At 38.6% G+C, this 21,113-nt stretch overlaps 2 protein-coding genes across 2 annotated transcripts in view; one reads left to right on the top strand and one right to left on the bottom strand.

The window, feature by feature from the left end:
• The window catches only part of C1H11orf58 (chromosome 1 C11orf58 homolog), a 59,123-nt gene that overhangs the window by 5,696 nt on the left and 32,314 nt on the right, over nucleotides 1-21,113 (top strand). The window lies entirely within an intron of this gene.
• Nucleotides 5,342-6,107, bottom strand: LOC114703704 (ferritin light chain 1-like). The gene has a single exon (XM_037211285.1). It carries the CDS (start codon nucleotides 6,010-6,012, stop codon nucleotides 5,443-5,445), a length of 570 nt encoding a protein of 189 aa, XP_037067180.1. The 5' UTR covers nucleotides 6,013-6,107; the 3' UTR covers nucleotides 5,342-5,442.

Here is a 21,113-nt window from a genome sequence, read left to right as displayed (position 1 = left end):
CCAAATTCTACTCACTGTTATCTAAATGTCCATCTTAGTAAGCCAGGTGTTCAATGCATACAGAACTGAGGGACCCCATTAACCACTGTAGAACCATTGTAAGAAAGTGCCAGGAAGCTGAAAACCATGTGACCTTGAAAATAGTAACAGGCTATTACATGGGAAAGTTTCAAGTGAATATTTTTTTAAAGTTATATGTGATAACCACAGACCTTTATTACCAGAAATAAACTTCAAAACTTGCTGATGTTCAGTGTCTAGATGGTTTTGATATTATTATCTATTGAACCAAGTATGTGCTAGCTGATTTTAATGTTTAATTTTTTAATATTCATTTTGGGGTTTTTGTGGGGGTTATTTTTTTGTTTTTGTTTTTGTTTTAGCTTTTTGTTGGTGGTAGTGGGTTTGGGTTTAGTTTGGTTTGGTTTGGTTTGGTTTTTCAAGACAGGGTCTCTCTGTGTAACTCTGACTGTTCTAGAACTTGCTCTGTAGATCAGACTGACCTCGATCTTACAGAGATCCACTTGCCTCTCTCTCCCAAGTGCTGGGGTTAAAGGCTGTACCACCACTGCCTGGCCACTTCTGATGCTTTTTATATTTGTCAAAATGGAAAATATATTTTTGAAGCACAGTGAGGAGAAAAATAAAGCAAGAAACACAACTTGTAACATTACCTGGATGAAATAAACTGAGCATAAATACCTAATTAGGAAAATTTTTGAATACACTAAAATATTTATGTTAAAATTAAATTTTTATTTATATGGAAAAATATGACAGGTAATTTTTGTCCCTACAGCTTAATAAATATCACTAACCGGTAGGCATTTATTCTTGTGAATACTATTGCTGAAATTAAATATATTTCACCATGAACTTTCAATTCATCCTCAAATTATGGTAACATATAAAGTACATTCACATACTTGGCTTCATTCAATTAAAAAGGGTGTTTTGAAATGTAAGTTTAACATTACATGAACATTGCAATGTATATTAAGACCATGATACTGAACCATAAGGAAAAAGGAAACTCTTTTAGCCAACAATATTTTAGTCCTTGGTGTTATTTTGTTAGCTAAAAGATCACTAAAATCTCCAACAGTCTCTCTATGACCCTATCTTCATATAATGTGTAATATACAACAGGGAAAAGCTTGTAAAACTGCCTTAGTTTGTAAAAAGTCAAATTAATGAAAATCTAAATTTTACAGATGGAATTCCAAAGTTTTTACTCTCATTCTCATTTTCAAATAGCTCTTTAGGATAACATTTACCCGCTAATGTTTAAGAAATAGTTTGCAAAGTCAGTAAGATATTTGCTTTTATCCCCGCCTTCTCTCTCTCTCCAGGGCCTTACTGTATCTCAGGATATCCTAGATGGAACTCAGCATGTAACCCAGTCCAGGCTTGCCTTGAGCTTTCAGTCATCCTTCCTCAGCCTTTCAAATATCACTGGTGTTTTCTTGTGAGGGTGAATTATGTATATGGATTTTTTTTAAGTCAGAAGAGCTTCCAGAATGACAGGAAGTGAAACACACTGTTAACATCAGCAATGAAAAACTTTTTTAGGTACCAGACTGCTCTAGTTAGCTTTCTGTTGCTGTGAAAAACACCACGACCAAAAGCAACTTAGGGAGGAAAGGGTTTATCTAGATTATATTTCCAGGTCACAATCACTCAATGAGGTAGTCAGGGCAGGAATTGAAGCACAAACTAAGAAAGCTGGTGCATTATCTATCTATCTATCTATCTATCTATCTATCTATCTATCTATCTATCTATCTTCTATCTTCTATCTTCTATCTATCTATCTATATGTCTCTCCAATGTCTGTCTCTGTCTCTTTGAGTAAAAGATCATGATTTTATTGTCTTCATAACAAAATTAGCTTAGAACTGGATACTTGGTCCTTTCTCTCCTTATAGCCTCTAAGTTCAAAATGCTCACACATCTTACTAGCCAGAATTCTCTTAGAATCACAGTTAGGCTCAACAAACTCAAGTCTCAAAGCAATCTTCTTTGTAGTTTTAGTTGTTTTTTTTTGTTTTATTTTTTGTTTTTTGTTTTTACTGGAAAATAGGCTTAGTCTGCCCACCACAGCCACTCTGTTTCCTGTCATCCGGCCACTTTCCCTGGGCAGACAAAAAACTCTTGCCCTTCTAATCTGTCACTTTGGTGGGGCTGGTGCTTGCCACATTTCTTGCAGAAAATCTGGCGGGTCTTAGGAATATTCAACATTTGCAGGAATGATATTGGTATACAAAGCTGCTCTCTCTTACATTCAGTACCTTTCTTATACAGCTCAGGCCCACCTGTCCGATGATGGACCCTCCCACAATGGACTAGGCCCTCCCACATCAATTGGCAATCAAGAAAATGCCTCACAGACGTGCCCACAGGCAAATCCGAAAAGAGGTTTTAAGACTGGATTGTGAGCCGGGCAGTGGTGGCACACGCCTTTAATCCCAGCACTCAGGAGGCAGAGACAGGCGGATCTCTGTGAGTTCGAGGCCAGCCTGGTCTACCAAGTGAGTTCCAGGAAAGGCGCAAAGCTACACAGAGAAACCCTGTCTTGAAAAACCAAAAAAAAAAAAAAAAAAAAAAAAGACTGGATTGTGTCACACTAATTTGTTCTTATGTTTAATCTATTTCCTACTATTGCACAAATTCTTCTCTAACAGTTATTAGAAGTACTATTCTTTTATTCTTTGACAAATCTGAGCACACAAAATGTAAACTTCAGCATCCTGCTTTCATTTTTATCCCTACATCTGGAAAAGCATCAAAATATAAATGTTTTTTGCCAAATGACTAATATTTATAAACATACAGAAGAGGTATCTTGCAATGAGCAGATGTCTTTTGGTCTGTAATTACAGGTTCTCTCCAGCTTATAATGGCCTGACTTAAAATTCTTCAACTTTGCAATGGTAGAAAGTGATACATAGCCTTGAATACTCATCTTCTTCTGGGGATTGTTAAGACCCTCTACTGAGATGCTGGATAGCCACAATGAACTTCTAGTCAGCCATATGAACATGAAGGACATAAGAGACCAGCACTCCATATTACTAGCCCAAATGGCTGGTAGGTCAGGTTATTACATGCATTTTTAACTAGTGATACTTTCAGCCTGTAACTAATTATGTTTTCAACTTGTCATGGGTTTATCTGGATGTAATTCCTTACATAGAAGACATCTGCACTACTTCATAAGCAGTTAAAAATTCAGTAGCTAATAGTCTACTGCATTTCCATACAAGTGCTCAAGTACTACTGCAAATTATTTTATGAAAAATTCAGGAGTACTAAGAAAATCAGGCCCTATCTAGATTATGAGATAAGGTTGCTAAGATCCAAGAAGAGTAAGAAAAAGAATCATAGTATCTGGATCTCACTGGTACAGGGCAAACAACCCTCAAAAATCATTGCAATAGATTCACTGCATGCTGCATCAGATACATGGAAAGAAATGGTCATTCAACTGTCCCAAGAGGCAGAGTCTACCCAGAAGTGGGAATACAGCATCATCTTTGCTGAGCATATATGGGTGTACATAAAGACAAGCTAAAATACTAGAATGACACTGTACTAGACAAGATGCTAACATACAATCTAATCAACAAACTTTGAAAATACCTTATACAGATCATCCAAATGTAGGATTTTTTCCACTGCAATGTCCTAGAGTACATATATTGACAACTCTCCATTTACATCATCCCTGCTTCCTGAGTACCATTGCTTTTCTAATTTTTTTAAGATGTTTTTATTTTATGAGCATGTTTTTTTTTCCCCAAATGTATATCTGTACACCACATATATGCAGTGCCTATGGAGGCCAGAAGAGGGCGTTGGACCCCCTTGGAAATGGAGTCACAGATGGTAGTTAGCAACCATGTAGGTGCAGGGTATCTCTCCAGCCCCGTAAGTACCACTTCCTCACTTACTGTTGAGAAAACAAAAGCACCTCTCATAGCAGGTGTCCTAAAAATTCCTGTACATGAAGACTCCACAAAACTCAATCAGAATCAAGAACCTTAAAATTTCTTTTGTTCATAATCCAAATGTATCTGGTCAAACTATTTTTCTGCCTAGTCCTGATTTCTCATCTTTGAAATACACATATTTTTTTACTTCGTTACAGAAAATCAATGAAAAGGGTGTTTCCAGGCCAACTCATAAAGAATTTCCTTTTTTTATTCTTAATTGATTTTCTTAAAGCAATGCTTGCAGAAGATAAAAGCTAACATTTCACTAAAAAGCTTATGCAATACTAGGTCCCTGCCACACCCTCCTCCCTCCCATGTGTGTGACCCCCAGCAATCACAGCCAAATCCTCTGGCTTTCTTTTGATATTTAGCTCCACATTTTTTTTTTCCGAGACAGGGTTTCTCTTGTGTAGCTTTGCGCCTTTCCTGGAACTCACTTGGTAGCCCAGGCTGGCCTCGAACTCACAGAGATCCGCCTGGCTCTGCCTCCCGAGTGCTGGGATTAAAGGCGTGTGCCACCACCGCCCGGGCCAGCTCCACATTTTTTAAATGCCACGCTTTTAAATGTACCATAAGGTTTTGCACATGTGCTGATTTCTTTAGTCACTACCCAAGGTCTTCTTGTTTTGACAGATGGAATATTTAGTTCTCTCATATCTTCTCCCCATATTCTCTGTATAATAATGCAATAACCTGAGGCTGAATAAATGATTCAGCAGTTAACAGCACATACTGCTCTTTATAGAGGACCACAGTTCAATTTCCAACACACATATCAGACAGCTCACAACTCCCTGTGAAGTCAGTTCCAGGATCTGACACCTCTAACTTGTGAGGGCACTTGCATTCACATACACATAATTAAAAATAAAAACAATAATATAACTTTAATCTAATTCAAGCCAGTTCTTCCATCATCATACAAAATAAATTTGTTTACAGAAGAATCAATTATCATACTACAAGTACATATCACTTTTTATACCTTTTTTTTTTTTTTAGTTTTCCTGTTGAAAACTCTGTTTATAAAATTTACTTTCTCCCTCTTGACCTATCATCACTTTCTCCATATTTGTCTATCAACATTATTTCCCCAATAGTCAAATATATTAGTTAATGTATGCTTTGGTAACTATCTGTGTCAATTTTGCTGGATCACAATTTCCGAGGTATTTAGTCCAATATTATTCTTAGAATTTCTGTGAGGGTGTGATAGGTGGGTGTCTTAGTCAGTTATTGCTGTGAAGAGACACCATGACCATGACAACTCTTTTTTTTTTTTTTTTTTTTTTTTTTTTTGCTATTTCAAAATGCTTTATTTTCACTTGGTCCCGAGACTTGGGAGGGGCTCCAGAGCGGTTAACAAAGCTGCCTAGAGGTTGGGGTGAAGGTCCTGAGACTGGCTGGTGCAGAGCAGAGGAGGGAGCCCCATGGAAGGTGAGGCCTCCTAGTCATGCTTGAGAGTGAGCCTCTCGAAGAGGTACTCGGCCAGAGATGGCCGGGGCACACCAGTCTGTGCTGGCACACCGGTCTGTCCCGGCTGCGGCCCAGCCACCCTGCGGAGGTTGGTCAGGTAGTTGCCCATCTTCTTGATGAGCTTCACCTCCTCATCCAGGAAATGGTTTTCCAGGAAGTCACAGAGGTGAGGATCTGTGTGAGCAGAAGCCAGGGCATGAAGATCCAAGAGGGCCTGGTTCAGGCTCTTCTCCAGGACCAAGGCAACTTCCATGGCCTCCAGGGATTTACCCCACTCATCTTGAGAAGGCTTCTGCACATCCTGGAAGAGCGCGCGGCCTCCGCGTTCGTTCTGCATCTTGAGCAGCCGCTCGGCGGCCTCACGCTTCTTCTCGGCCAGTTCGCGGAAGAAGTGGCTGACACCCTCCAGAGCCAGGTCATCCCGGTCGAAATAGTAGCCCAGAGAGAGGTAGGTGTAGGAGGCCCGCAGGTGCAAGTTGACCAGGCGGTTCACGGCAGCCTCCACTTCGGTGGAATAGTTCTGACGGACCTGGGAGCTCATGGCTGATGCGCAGGATGGAGCTGACCGCGGAGAGACGGTGCTGGCGGGTCCTGGGGGCCGATGGCAGCGCGGAGATGGTCCCGGAGGCTGCGACTGGAGACACTGAGAGGCGGCTGGGCGCTAACAAAGGGAGGCCCGGGGTCTGCTCTGTCCAAACACTGTTGAAGCAAGACACAGACTCAGGATCTCCGGGCGCTCGACAACTCTTATAAAGGAAAACATTTAATTATGGCGGTTTGCTTACAGTTCAGAGATTTAGTCCATTATCATCATGGCAGGAAGCAAGGCAGTATGCAGGCAGACATGGTGCTTGAAAAGGAGCTGAGAGTTCTTACATCTTGACTCACAGGCAACAGGAAGTGGTCTGAGATACTGGGTGTGGCTTGAGCATATATGAGATCTCAAAGCCTGCCCCTACAGTGACACATTTCCTCCAACAAGGCCACACTCACTTCCACAAAGCCACACCTCCTATAGTGCCACTCCCTTTGGGGACCATTATCTTTCAAACCACCACAGTGGACTTCATCAACTTGGTTGAAGATATCAATAGAACTAAGCACTGAGCCTCCCCCAGGGGACAGTCCTTGGACTATAACTGGGACATTGTCCTTCTCAGTCTCCAGGCTGACTGTCATCTACTGTATTCTAGACTTCAGTGTGACACTGAGACAGCTGATTTCTGGTTCTATGTGACTTACTATTTTCTCTTTCTGGATGCCTTCAGTTCCTGACACTTTTTTAATTTTTATTTCTTTTTCTTCACAATTCGGTTTTCTATTCTCTTTGCCTGGAATGCGTTGGACTTCTAAAATGATTGTCTGAAATGTGAGCCTCTTCTTTGCATCCCATCATCTCCTTATCTTTACCCTAGACTCCAGGTGCTTCTGGGAAGGCTTTCTTACTCTTACAGAAGAACACAGGTCCATAAAGACCCTTTACCACCACATCTCTAAACTTCCTCCTTTTAAAGGTGGCCGTCATTCCTTGAATGGCAAGAACCAGGAACCATTTAAGTACAAGGATGAAAAAGGTAATTACAAAAATTCAAAAATATATAAAACTGTTCCCAGTAACAACAATAATGCTACAAATTTGTAAAATGAGATTTTAACTGAATAACGATAGCTAAAGGATGGAATCTAAGACTTCAGTGACAGTACTGCACTGTTAACCAGCCTAAACTTCAAAACTCCAGTCTTACAAAATACATTCATTGCTTAAGACATTGTAGTCAAAAGCTTTCCTTGATGTTATGTGATGTGAACATGATAACCACCACACTATAGAGGACTCTCACTATTATGGACTCACCATAAGTATTCAGATAATGCTAATCTCAGCTCTATTCAGGATGCCAATGTCTATGTATATTATTAGCAATATGGTTTCCCTCCACCCCAAAGTTTCATGCATGGAAAACTTGCATGACTGCAGTGTGGCGTGGTGGAACTTTCCAGAGGTAGGACCAAATGGAAAGTATTTAGGGCCTGGGGGCTCCAGCCTCTCAGTGCATTAATGCTGTCCTGAGAGACTAGGGAAAATATGGTAAAAGTGAATTCGTTCCCATGACTGTAGGTAGCAAGATGAGGAAGACAAGGAAGAGGAGGAACAGCAGCAGCAGGCCTAGCTCCTTCCTGGTTTCTTCCTTCCTTGAACACAAAAATCTGCCCCTTTGCACTTAACCAGTTACCATTGTGCTTTTCCACCACACTGTGAGACAAGTAGTGCTCACCAGAAAGCTGGCAACCACGATGTTTGGACCTTCTAGTCACCAGACTTGTGAGACAAATAAACCTATTCCTCTTCTACATTACCCAGTATCCAGTATTTTGTGATAATACAAAATGGATTAAGACAATTACTTTTTTCTGTATGTCCAATCAAAATTCCAGTAACACTTGATGTTCTGCCCATTGGGTTCTCTACACCCCTTTAAAACTGTGGGTCCTGGAGTCATGCACTACTCACTGAAAACAATTGACATGTGTTCTCACAAAATGTCACAGCAAGAGGACAGGGCATTGATTTTTTTGTCATATAATACTTTTATTTATCCTTAATCACACTTGGTGTTTTTGATCATTTGCTTAATAAAGCCAAGCTCTGTGCTTCGTTCCTCTTATCTAACAGCTGGGAGGCTCAGAAAAGAGGATCAAGAGTCCAAGGCCAGCCTTGGGTACACAGTAAGATCCTGTCTCAAACAAACAAATAAAAAACTACAGCAACCACAAAAGTCCTTAGATGATTCTGATCAATGATACAGTGTCTCCCCTAAAAAACAGCATTCCTACAAGCTTCCAGATAATCTTGCTTGACCATGCGCAGTTATCTTTTGGTACAACCTGTCTCACCTTGGATGGGCAACTTCCAGGAGAAAGGAACTACAAGAGGGAAACACAAGCCCTGTGCTGTGATTATTCCCGTCCCTATATAGGGTGGAAGCCATCTTTCTTCTCTGGTGTCCCTTCAACCACCCAAGTGGGAGAGAGGCTGCCCCTCGCTGTGTGTGCCAACACAGTCCTGTCTGCTGAAAGATCAGGCTTTGTCTCTTTTTCAGCCTTCAGTCTCTTTACACAGTCCCCAAAATCTAACAACCAACATGTTGCATTCTGAAAACTGTATTATATTCCTTTTTAAACTTTCTAAAAGAATAAGCATAATACTAACTGTAACTAGAGAAATAATTTTAAGGTTATTGGAAAAAGGTTTTTTTAAAGACTCCCACACCCTGCCCCAGACAAGGAAATTGAATAGCCTCAATGTAGTTTTCAACTTTTTTTGTATTTATTACAATGGATATGCATATATACAAAGAAGCATAAGGAGAAAAAGCCAGAAAGACACACAATAAATTCAGGTTTCAACACTAAGTAAGATAGAAACTCATTGCTGGGCTTACTGCAGAGAAATTACATGACATTGTGTTTTTACATTGTTCTAATACAAATCCTAAAGCGGTAAAAAGCAAGGAAATCAGAGAGAAGTTTGGTGAAATAATCCCAGGAGAGAAAGATAATCACCTCAATGGGGTCAAACTCGAGATGGCTTTTGAAGAAGGAGCTATGGGATTTACCGAGGACTCTCAGAACTACATGAAAGAGTCCAGTCTGTTTGCCTATTCTTTGGCTTGATTGCCTGGGAGGGGCTTTCTATTTGAGGTTTATATAATATAGACAAGATATAATCCTCTGTCAGATTAGTAGATGGCAAAGATCTTCTATAGGCCAGTACTTCACTCTGGTGATTATTTCTTTTGCTGCATAGAGCTTTTTTATTTCATGTAATTCCATTTGTTAACTCTTGCTATTGTCTCTTAGGCTATTAGAGTCCTATTTGGAAAATCCTCACTATGATTTATATCCTGTAGTGCTTACCCTACTTTTTCCATGGTAACTTCAAACTTTCAAGTCTTGTTTGTTTGTTTGTTTGTTTGTTTTTGTTTTTTGAGAGAGGGTTTCTGTCTCAAAAAATGTATGTATGTCCCACATAGCTCTGGCTGTCCTGGAACTTGCTCATAGACAAGGCTAGCTTTGAATTCAGAGAGATCACCTACCTCTGCCTCCTTTTAAAGGCATGCACCCCCACCACCTGGCAAACTTTCAAGTCTTACATTAAGACACTTAATTGATTTTGACTTGGTTTTTGCTCAGAAAGGGAGTGGGGGTCACATTTCATCCATCTGCATGTAAGTATCCATTTTCCCACAGCATTTGTTGACAAGGCCAACATATCTCTAATAGTTGACTTGGTCCATTTGCCCCAGAGCAGATGGCTATAGCTGCATGGGTTTATTTCTGGGCCCCCATTCTGTTCCAAGATCACTGTGTCTGCTTTGAGTCAGTGGCTGGAGATGTCATCACTATGACATACATGGTGTACTTGGACATCATCTACTATGGATGACACTCTCAGCATTGCTCTTTCTACTAAGATTTCTTTGACTATTCAGGGTCTTTTGTGATTCCATATGAGTTTGGGACTTTTTTCTGTTTCTGTGACGAATATTGGAGTTTTGGTGGGACTGCGGGGACTCTACATGTAGATCACTTTTGGAAATGGGAGCCAGTTTCACAATATCAGTTCTCCTCATCCATTAACATGGGATATCTTTCCACATTCTAGTGTACTCTTCAGTTTCCTTCTTTGTTTCATGGGGTGTTGTTTTTTCAGAAGTCTTCCCCCAACATTAATATTCCTCAATGCATTTTATGACTGTTGTGAATGGACTATTTTTCTTGATTAGTCTTGCTAGGCAAATTCATTACTGATCTTGTATGCTGATTTTGTATCTCACAACTTGGCTAAAAGTGTTCATTAAATCTAAGAGTTTTATGATGGGATCTTTGGGGACCTTTAGGTATCAGATCATGTCATCTGCAAACATGAATAATTTGAATTCATTCCTTTTTTTTTTTTTTTTTTTTTTGGTTTTTTCGAGACAGGGTTTCTCTGCGTAGCTTTGCGCCTTTCCTGGAGCTCACTTGGTAGCCCAGGCTGGCCTCGAACTCACAGAGATCCGCCTAGCTCTGCCTCCCAAGTGCTGGGATTAAAGGCGTGCGCCACCACCGCCCGGCATTTGAATTCATTCTTTACTATTTATATCATTTCTTTATCTTGACTTACTATTCTGATTAAGGACTCAAGCACTATACTGAAGTATGGGTCGTCAAAGTGCACACCCCTGTCTCATTTCTGATTTTAGAAGAAAGGCTTTAAGGTTTTCCCTAGTTAGTATTAGTTTGCCTTAGGTTTGCCTTACAGCCTTCATAATACTGAGGAATGTTCTTCCTATTCCTAGTTTCCTCAGAGAGTTCTTCATAAATGGTATTGGATTTTGCCAAAAGTCTTTCTATACCTATTGACATGACTGTGTGATTCCTATTCCTGAGTTTATGTGCTGTATTACATTTATGGATTTGCCTATGTTGAACTATCCTTGCATCTCTATACAACCAACTTGATTGTGTTTATAAACTTTTTGATAAGGGAAGGGGTGGTGATCTCATTTCATCCATCTACATGTAAGTATCCATTTTCCCACGGCATTTGTTGAAATGGCCATTGTTTCTCAAATAGTTGATTTAGGCCTCTTTGCTTGACAGCAGAGCTCTTCTGTAGCTGAGTGGGTTTATATCTAGGTCTTCTATTCGGCTCCAATCTTTCTAAGCAATTTGGTATATATGTAATTTACTGAGAATTTTTACATCTATGTTCATCTGGGAAATTGGCCTATAGTTTTCTTCTCTGCTGGATCCTTGCTCAGTTTTAGTATCTGGATAATGTTCATAGAGTGAATCTGATGGAATTCCTTCCCTTTCTACTTTATGGAATAGTTTCAGGAGCATCTGTGTTAATTCTTTTTTAAGATAATGGTAGGATCTAGCAGCAAATTCATCTAGTCCTAGGCTATTCTTGATTGGAATTTATTATTGCTTCAGTCTTGCTACTTATTATGAATCTATTTAACTTATCTATTTCTCCTGATTTGATTTTGATAGGTTACATGTTTCTGTGAATTTATCCATTTCTTCTAAAATTTCACGATATTCCTTAAAGACCTTTAATACTTATTGTAATGTCTTTTTCATCTCTAAAAAGAGTCTTTTTAGAGGCTTTATTTGAGTCCTCTCTCTCTCTTTTTTTTGTTAATTTGGCTATAAATTTGTTGGCATGCTTATCTTTTCAAAAAACAAACTCTGTTTTATTGGCTCTTTTTATTGTTTTCCATCTCCATTATATTAATTTATAATCTGCTCTTTATTATTTTTCTCCACTTATTAATGTGGGCATAAGTTTACTCTTATTTTCCTAAGTCCTTTAGTGCATCACTGAATTATTCTACTTATCCTTGGTTTTTGTTTGTTTGTTTGTTTGTTTGTTTTTTGAGACAGGGTTTCTCTGTGTAGCCCTGGTCATCCTGGAACTGGCTCTGTAGACCAGTTCAATACTGGTCTCAAACTCAGAGATCTGCCTGCCTCTGCCTCTGGAGTGCTGGGATCGAAGGCATGAGCCACCACTGCCTGGCTAATCCCTGGGGTTTTTTTTGGGGGGGGGGTTAATATATACACATTCATAGCTACAAACTTCCCTCTTAGAATTACCAAAGATTCAGGTAAGTTGTTTTTGTACCATTTGATTCCAGGAATATTTTAATTCCCTCCTGAGTTTTTTAGTGGCCCACTGTTAATGCAAGCATGTTCAGTCTCCATGTGTTATTACAGTTTTTGGATTTTCCTATTGATTTCTAGTTTTATTCCATTATCATCTGAGATTACTTTGAATTTTTGCATATGGAAGATTCTATAAACATCTGTTATGATCATTTTTCTCTATGATGCTATGTAACTCTAAAACCTGTTGACAGGGTGGGAGGTCTGGATTATCTATTGATGACAATAGGGTTGAAGTCACCTAGTATTACTATATCTGGAACCTTCAGAGCCATCTGATGCTGTGGTGTCTGTTAGTGTTTGTTTTATGAAACTGGGTACATTCATGCATATTTACAATCATTATATCTTGTTGATAGACCATTTACTTCTATAATATTAATTATTCTCTTCAAATATATTAATATTCTTCTCTGACTTTGACTTAAAATATGCATTGTTTAGTAGGATGTCTATTGCTGCTTGGTATGTGAGAATTTCATTTCATCTGCAATTGTTTTTGGCCAAGATGGGAATATTATACATTTCCTCCTGACAAGGACACTGGTGGCCATATGCTGGCCAAAGAGCATGGGGAAAATATCTGTGGCATTTCTGGGCATAAGCTTTAGCAGCCTGTAAAGAATGTGTTATTTACTCCTTTTCTTCTACCATGACAACTAGGAATGTTTTAAGTACAGATTGGCCTATCTGCCTAAATCCAGGTATGAAGAATACAAATGCAGAAATCACTGGTCAATCTGATCAATACAGAACATATAAAATTAGTAGAAAATACAGCTTTGTAATTGTACACTAATGATCCTATAGGATCACCTGTAATTCAACTTAGTGGTTTGTACTTAACTTAGTTAATCCAGAGTGAAACAGACACTTTTGTAACTTTCTTCTAACTTATTCTCTTTTTTTTAATGTGCACATTTGTCTAAGTGAGGGTGTCAATTCCCCTGGAATTGGAGTTACAGACAGTTGTGAGCTGCCATGTAGGTGATGGGAATTGAACCCAGGTCATCTGGAACAGCAGCCAGTGCTCTTAACCACTGAGCCATTTCTCCAGCCCTGGATTTATTCTTACTTATGGATTCCATTGTGTGCTCTTCAAATTCACATGTTGAAACCCTTAACTCCCAATGTGACTGACTATATTTGGAATTGAGGCCTATATTGAAGTATGCTGGTGAGCTTTCTGTCACTGTAACAAAATATCTGAGATAATTAGAAAGAAAAAAAAACTTTATTGTGGCCCAGAATTTTGAAGGTCCTCAACTATTACTGTCTTCTTTGCTGTAGACCTGCAGAAACACAGCACTGAATCAGGAGTGTGTAGTTAAACAAAACCATTCACATCAGAATCCAGGGAACAAGAAAAAAAGAATCCATTTTCCCATAATCCCCTTTGAGCATACACTTAGAATGACCTAGAGACTACCTACAAAGTCTTATCTCCCAAAGGTTCCATCATCTTTGAAGAGTATCACCCCGAGGACCAAACCTTGAGTGCATGAACCTCTGCAGGACATCTGACATTCAAACTCTTGCAAGCCATAAGGGTGGGCCTGGCCCTGCAAGAATTGTGTTCATATTTGAAGAGACAAGGGAGAACCCAGACTTTCTCTCTGCCCACCATGGCAGACATAGTAGTAAGACTTTCATTAGCAAACCAGGAAGACAGAACAGAGCTCTTCTAGCCTTGAGTTGGGACCTCTAGCTTCCAGAAAAATGAGCAATGCACTTCTGCTGGTATTATGCCTGCATCTTTTCCTGTAGTGTTCTATTATGGCAGCCTGAGCAAACCCAGGCAATTCTTTTGTTCTCTTCTCTAACTTCTTCTGCTGAGCTTTTCAAATGTATTGATCGATTTGATGCTTTTCCTCTTTTCTAATAAAAATACTTTAAACTATAAAATGTCTGGGCCAGGGTACAAGTTAGTGCAAGAATATTTGCCTGTATGTACAAGGCCATGATTCAATGTCCAATAATGAAAAATAAAATAATTAAAAGTATAAATAAATTAAAAAGTAAATTTTAAAATAAATGTCTGATAAACACTTTGTGTGCTATTTCATAACTATTAAATTCTCAACACTACATTTTAATGCTTTCTACAATATTGACCAGTTATTTCATGTTTTAAAATTTCTGAATATGTGGGGGGTTTTTTTGGTTTTTGGCTTTTTTGTTTTGTTTTGTTTTTTGTTTTTTGTTTTTTTGAGACAAGGTTTCTCTGTGGGTTTTTTTTTTGGTTTTTTGTTTGTTTGTTTGTTTTTTGTTTTTTTGTTTGTTTGTTTGTTTGTTTGTTTGAGACAGGGTAGCCCTGGCTGTCCTGGAACTCGCTCTCTAGAACAGACTGGCCTTGAACTCATAGAGATTCGCCTGCCTCTGCCTCCCAAGTGCTGGGATCACAGGTGTGTGCCACCACCGAGGGGCTTAGTTTTACCTATCCTATTGATGCAAGAGTTAATGACATTTAGACTAGAGGATTCAGTATGATTTTGAATCTGTTAAGATTATTTTGAGGTCTAGTATATGCTCAATTTTTAAATATATTCCATGTGTAACTAAAAGGAATAAATGTCACCTAATTGTTGGAAAAATGCATATTGAAATCATGTTGTTTTCAAATCTCCTGTATCATTACTATATTATATCTGCTTGACAAATACTGGGAGAGATGTGTTAACATTATTTGCCAATTTCTCCTTTCAGAGCTAGAAACTTTACAATGATATACACTGAAGTCAAATTCAGTTAGAAGAGTACATGCTTAAAAGTTTAACATGGCAGCCGGGCAACGTTGGCACACGCCTTTAATCCCAGCACTCAGGAGGCAGAGACAGGCAGATCTCTGTGAGTTAGAGGCTAGCCTGGTCTACAGAGGGAGTTCCAGGACAGGCACCAAAACAACACAGAGAAACCCTGCCTTGAAAAATAAAAAAATAAAAATTAAAAAATTAAAAAAAAAAAAAAAAAAAAAACAAGAAAAGTTTAACATGGCAAAGAGAAACCCTATTTCAAAAAAGCCAGAAAAAAAAAGTTTAACATGGACCGGAGAGATGGCTCAGTGGTCAGGACAGCTTGCTGCTCCTCCAAAGAACCTGAATTTATTTCTCAGCACCCACATTAGTTGGCTCACAAGTGCCTGCCATACAGCTCCAGGGGATTTGATGCCTTTTTCTGGTCCTGAGCACCTATACAAGTACACATAAATAAAAATAAAATCCTTTTAAAGTGAAAGTTTAATATTTTGAGTTACAAATGATAACATGCACCTATAATCCCAGCATTCAAGAAGTTGAGGCAGGAGGATCCCTAATTTTAGGCCAATATGGGCAACATAGTGAGAACATGTTTCATAAATAAATTAAATTTGGATCTACTGTTGTTTCATAACTTTCATTTACTTTTCCTTTTCTTCCATATATAGTTCTTTTAGTTATTTGCATAATTGTTTCCATTCTTACTTTGTAACAACATATTTTATTGCTACTTTTTAAATAAAAAACATTATTTGAATTTGAGGAGGAAAATTAATTTATTTATTTTTTTTATTTTTTTATTTTTTTATATTTTTTTTTTTTTGGTTTTTCGAGACAGGGTTTCTCTGTGTAGTTTTGGTGCCTTTCCTGGATCTCACTCTGTAGACCAGGCTGGCCTTGAACTCACAGAGATCCACCTGGCTCTGCCTCACTAGTGCTGGAATTAAAGATGTGCTCCACTGCCACCCAGCAAACTAATTATCTTAAATAGTCAAAAATGTAATATATTATTAGTAGTCAGTTCTTTTATTATCATACAATTACTTTATCTCTGATGATTTTTATTTCTATAGTTTACAACCTCTATGAATTTAGTTACAATGTCTTTCTAATTCTATTTGACTGATATATTTTTAACATACTCTGTGTTTTTACACTGTCTTTATGTTTCATAAATATCTCCATAAGTCCCACACAGATATATGACATTCTCAGATAATATGTAATAAGTAACATTATATCTGCATTTTGCAACATTATATCTACATAATCATTCTGTTTTGTGTGTTCTGATGAGCTGCTTCTTTTTTTAATCTTTTTATTGATTGTTTGTGGTGCTGTTTCTCTTGCTCATTCACTCTTTCCTTTGGGTTCACTGGGCTACTGTGTGTTTTAATTTTGGTTTTCTGACTGGTACTTCTAAGACAAAGTTGAAGGAATGTGGTAAAAATGGGCATCCTGCTCTTTTTTCAGATCTTAGGGAGAAGATGTTGGTGGTTCACATCTGGTACCATGTCAGCTGTGGGCTTGTTTATGGCCTCTCTCTACCATCAACCTATACTTAATTTGTTCAGAGTTTTTCTCATAAAAACTGTTGAATTCTAAGGAATGTCTTTCTACATCTATTGAGATGACCACATGGTTTTTATGCATCATTCTGCTAATGTGAGGTATCACAATTATGGATTTATATTGAACCTTCCTTGTACCATGTGATTAATAGATCATGACATCTTATCCTCCTGTGCCCTATTGGTTGGGGATTGCTAGGGTTCTGTTTAGATTTTCTTTTTTTTTTTATCCAAGAATACTTGTCCACAGCTTTCATTTTGGGGGTGTTATCTGATTTTGTTGCCAGATAATTTTGTCTTTTTAGAATATGTTTGGAGGAAAGAATTTCTTCCACTTTGATAAGAACTGGCATCAAAAAAAAGAAGAATTGGCATCAATTCTGAAAAGTCGAATAAAAATTTAGCAATGTGTCTGTCTGGTCCTGGGCTTTTCCATGTTGAGAGATCTTTTATTACCCATTCAGTGTTGTTTGGGGGGAAAGTCTCTCTTCTCTCTCAATCTTCTTCTTCTTCTTCTTCTTCTTCTTCTTCTTCTTCTTCTTCTTCTTCTTCTTCTTCTTCTTCTTCTCCTTCTTCTTCTTCTTCTTCTTCTTCTTCTTCTTCTTCTCTCTCTCTCTCTCTCTCTCTCTCTCTCTCTCTCTCTCTCTCTCTCTCTCTCCTCCCCCATGCCTGTCTCTGTGTGTGTGTGTGTATGTGTGTGTGTGTGTGTGTGTGTGTGTGTGTTCATGTCATAGCATGCTTGTGGAGGTCAGAGGACAACTTGTGGAAATCAGTTCTGTCTTCCATCATGAGGTTCTGTGGGAGAAACCTTGGGTCATCAGGCTTGGTTGCAATCATCTTTATCTACTGAGCCATCTCATAGACCCCGAGCCCTCCATTTCTGAAGGATGTCTTTACTGCATATGGTAGTTTTCCCCACATAGGCACTGTATATAACCCTGCTATCTCCCCCATCTATACTGTGGCTTCCACAGAGAAATTGCTGCTAAGTACAAACACCCTTATGTGTTCCTTTCCTCTTGCTACTTTGGGGTTCCTGTCCTTGCCTTAAACTTTGAGAACTTTATTATGATAGGTCCAAGGGTAGATTTGGTTGAATTATATCTGACTGGTGCCCTTTTATCTTCCTCTACCTGGGTATTTACATCTTTCTCTACGTCTGGGGAACTTTCTGTTATCTGTTTTGAACATGTTTACTATCCCTTTGGTATGGTCAAGATCACTTGAAACCTAACAACCTGAATACTACTCAGTATGATCTACACATGTAGTTCTCTTCAAAATTTTTGGTCTTTTAATGCTGTGCCAAACTTCCTGTGTGTTTCCTTCAATCCTCCTCATTCTTGCTTTGTTTGGTTTTGTTTTTCTCCCTCAACTGTGTATTTTCAAATAGCCCATCCTGGATCTCATTGACTATTTCTCCTGTTTAATGTATTCTGCCATGAGTGCCTTTCATTGTGTTTATCATTTTATTGAGTGAACTTTTTAGTTCAAGGATTATTGTTTGATTTTTTATTACCTCAATCTTTCTGCTGTTTCTCTGATAAAGCACTGAATTGTTTCTCTAAGATTCCTTGAAGTTTATTGGGTTCCCTTAAAACAACTCTTTGGAAAAAATGTTTCCCCAAGTTCATACACGTTGACAGCTTTATGGCCAGTTTTTGCTGCTTTATTCTAGTACATTAGATAGGATGCTCCTGAAATCATGTTAGTATATGAAGAGATCTGCACTTTGAATCAATAGCTATTTATTATCTATTTGTAATCTGGCTTTGTGGCTATCCTCCCAGAAATTCTAAGCAGGATGCTTCCTTTCACAATAAGCCATTGCAACTATTTCTTCCTAAGGCAAGGTTTACTGTGGCTACAATCAGTGTACTGCTACTATTTCAGCACTAGAGGGATCTCCAAGGCCACATTTGCCAAAAATCCAGCTCATGTGTTGTTTAGGATGCTCTGAGGGAGTGCTTTTAAAAGGTTAGTGTATTCTTGCATGCCTCCTCCACTTGGAAGATTCAACACATGCAAATCAACAAACGTGGTATCACACCAACAGAATCAAAGATTAACCACCTTATGACCATCACAATAGACGTAGAAACGGCCTTCCTTAAAATTAGCCATCCATCCAAGAGAAAACCAGTCAATTTATGTACTTTAACAACATAAGGGCCATTTAGAAGCCCACATATAGCATAATACTAATTGTAGAAATACTGAAAACTTTCTAAAGTAGGACAAGATAAAGATGCAGACTTCCATCACTTTTTGTACATGCTAAATCCCCAACCCCCAATTCAAATGCTTTCCCCACTTTTATTCAGCATGTTCCTGAAGTCCTCACCAACACTATCAGACAGCAGAAATAAATAGAGGGTATCAAAACCAGAAAGAGGGTGTTAAGCTGTCTCTGTCCAGAAAACATGATATGGGAATCCCTAGGAGCCTACCAAACACCTGTCAAAATGATAAAAGTTACAATGCTGCAGGATACAAAACCCAATATACAAAAATCAATAGTGTTTCTATAAACTAATACTTTTTTGAAAAGGGAAATCAGGAAAACAATCTTGCTCAAAATAACTAATAAGTACACTAATAACCTAGGAATAAATGTAACCAAGGAAGTCAGAGATGTGTACAACAAACATGATGAAGAGCTAGGGAAGAACTCAGTCTATAACGGCATTCTTGGCAAGCATGAGGACCTGAGTTTGATCAACAGAACCCATATTTTTTTTAAAAAGAGAAAGTGAGGAGCTAGAGCAGTGACTCAGCAGTTAAAAGCTCTTGCTGACTCTGAAAGAACAGAGGACCTTGGTTTGGTTCCTGCACCCATGTCAGGCAGCTCACAACTGCCTGTACTCCAGTTCCAGGGGCTTCAATGCCAATTTCTGGTCTCTGTAGGTATCTGCACATATGCAGCATATACCTCACAGACAGACAGACAGACAGACAGATAAACAGACAGACACAAACACACACACACACACACACAAGTTAAAAATAAAAACACAGTGTTGGGAGCTGGAGAAATGGCTCAGTGGTTAAGATTGCTTGCTGCTTTTCTAGAGGATCTAAGCTGAGTTCCCAATACTCATGACCAGCAGTTTACAGCTTTCTGTTACTTCCTTTACAAGTGATCTGATGCATTTCTGGCCATCACAGGCATCCAAACACATATCATCTACACTCAGACACATACACATAAATAAAAATTAATATAAACAAGTAAATAAATAAATCTCTTTTTAAAAATATAAAGATGGTTGGCACCTGAGGAATGATATCTAAGGTTGACCTTTGGTCTCCATGTGCACATGCACAGACAAGCATGAGCACCCATACACGAGCATACTCACATACAAAGTGACAAAAACACCAACGAGAGCCACAAAAGAGGGATCAGAGTGTAGCTCAGTGATGGAATTCTTTCTGAGCATGTGAGGCTTGGGTTCAATCTCAAGAACTGAGAGCAAAGAGGGATGCTGAAAATAACACACAAAACATGGAAAAGAGATGTCATATTCACAGATTGGAATAACCAATATTCTTAAAATGACCATATGACCCACTATGATCTTTAGATTTGATGTAATCCTTTTCAACACATCAGTGACATTCTTTACATAGAAAATATAATCCTCAAATGCAAATCAAAACTACACTGAGATTCCATCTCAGCTCAGTCAAAGTGGTTATCTTCAAGAAATCAAACAAGCTTTATATGATGGCACTTTATATGCCATTAGTAAGAATATAAATCAGTGCAACCACTCTGGAGGTTATCATGGAGGTTCCTCAAAAAATTAAAAATAGAAAGTATGACCCAGCTATATCCTTCCTAGGGAATTACTCCAAGGATTTCAAGTCAGTGTCCCACAGTGACACAAACACATTTATATTTATTGCTTTACTATTCACAGTACCCTAGGTGTCCATCAACAGATGGAAGGATTAAAAACTACGGTACATATGCAATGTGGAATTTTGGTACCCTACAAAGAATACTGAAATCATGGCATTCACAGGAAAATAAATAAAGCGGAAAATCATGTGGTGCGCAAAATAAACCAAACTCATAAAAACAAATATCACATTTTCTCTCATATGTAGAACCTAGACTGAATTATGTGTGTGTGCATATCTATGACATGAAAATGGGAAGGTGTCATTCAAAGGAGAGGAAGAGGTCTCAGGGAATGGGAGGAAAACAGGAAAGAGCAATGCAGTCTGTGTTATGAAGGCAGGAGCAGCGACTGGGAAGAGGAAGGGGCCAGAAAGAAGAATGGAGCAGGGACAGAAAAGGACAAGGTGGCAAATAAGAACAAGGCATGATTTTAGATGTATGCATGAGAATGGCACAATGAAAGCCATTTCTTTGTATGCTAAACTGAAAGTTAGCTTTAAAAAAAAAACCTGGAAACAGCCAGAATGCCCTTGAGCAGCAAGTGGGATCACTATACAATGGAACACTACTCAACAGAGATGGGACCCACACATACATACAGGACACAGGTGGCTATCAAAGGCATTATGCTGAGTAAAATCATTCCCCTCATAGGATTGTCTCCATGAGGCAAAACCTAATGTTAGGGAAC

The sequence above is a fragment of the Peromyscus leucopus genome, chromosome 1, assembly GCF_004664715.2.
Source record: "Peromyscus leucopus breed LL Stock chromosome 1, UCI_PerLeu_2.1, whole genome shotgun sequence".
Classification (NCBI taxonomy): Eukaryota; Metazoa; Chordata; class Mammalia; order Rodentia; family Cricetidae; genus Peromyscus; species Peromyscus leucopus.
This window is presented reverse-complemented; position numbering and strand designations above follow the sequence as displayed.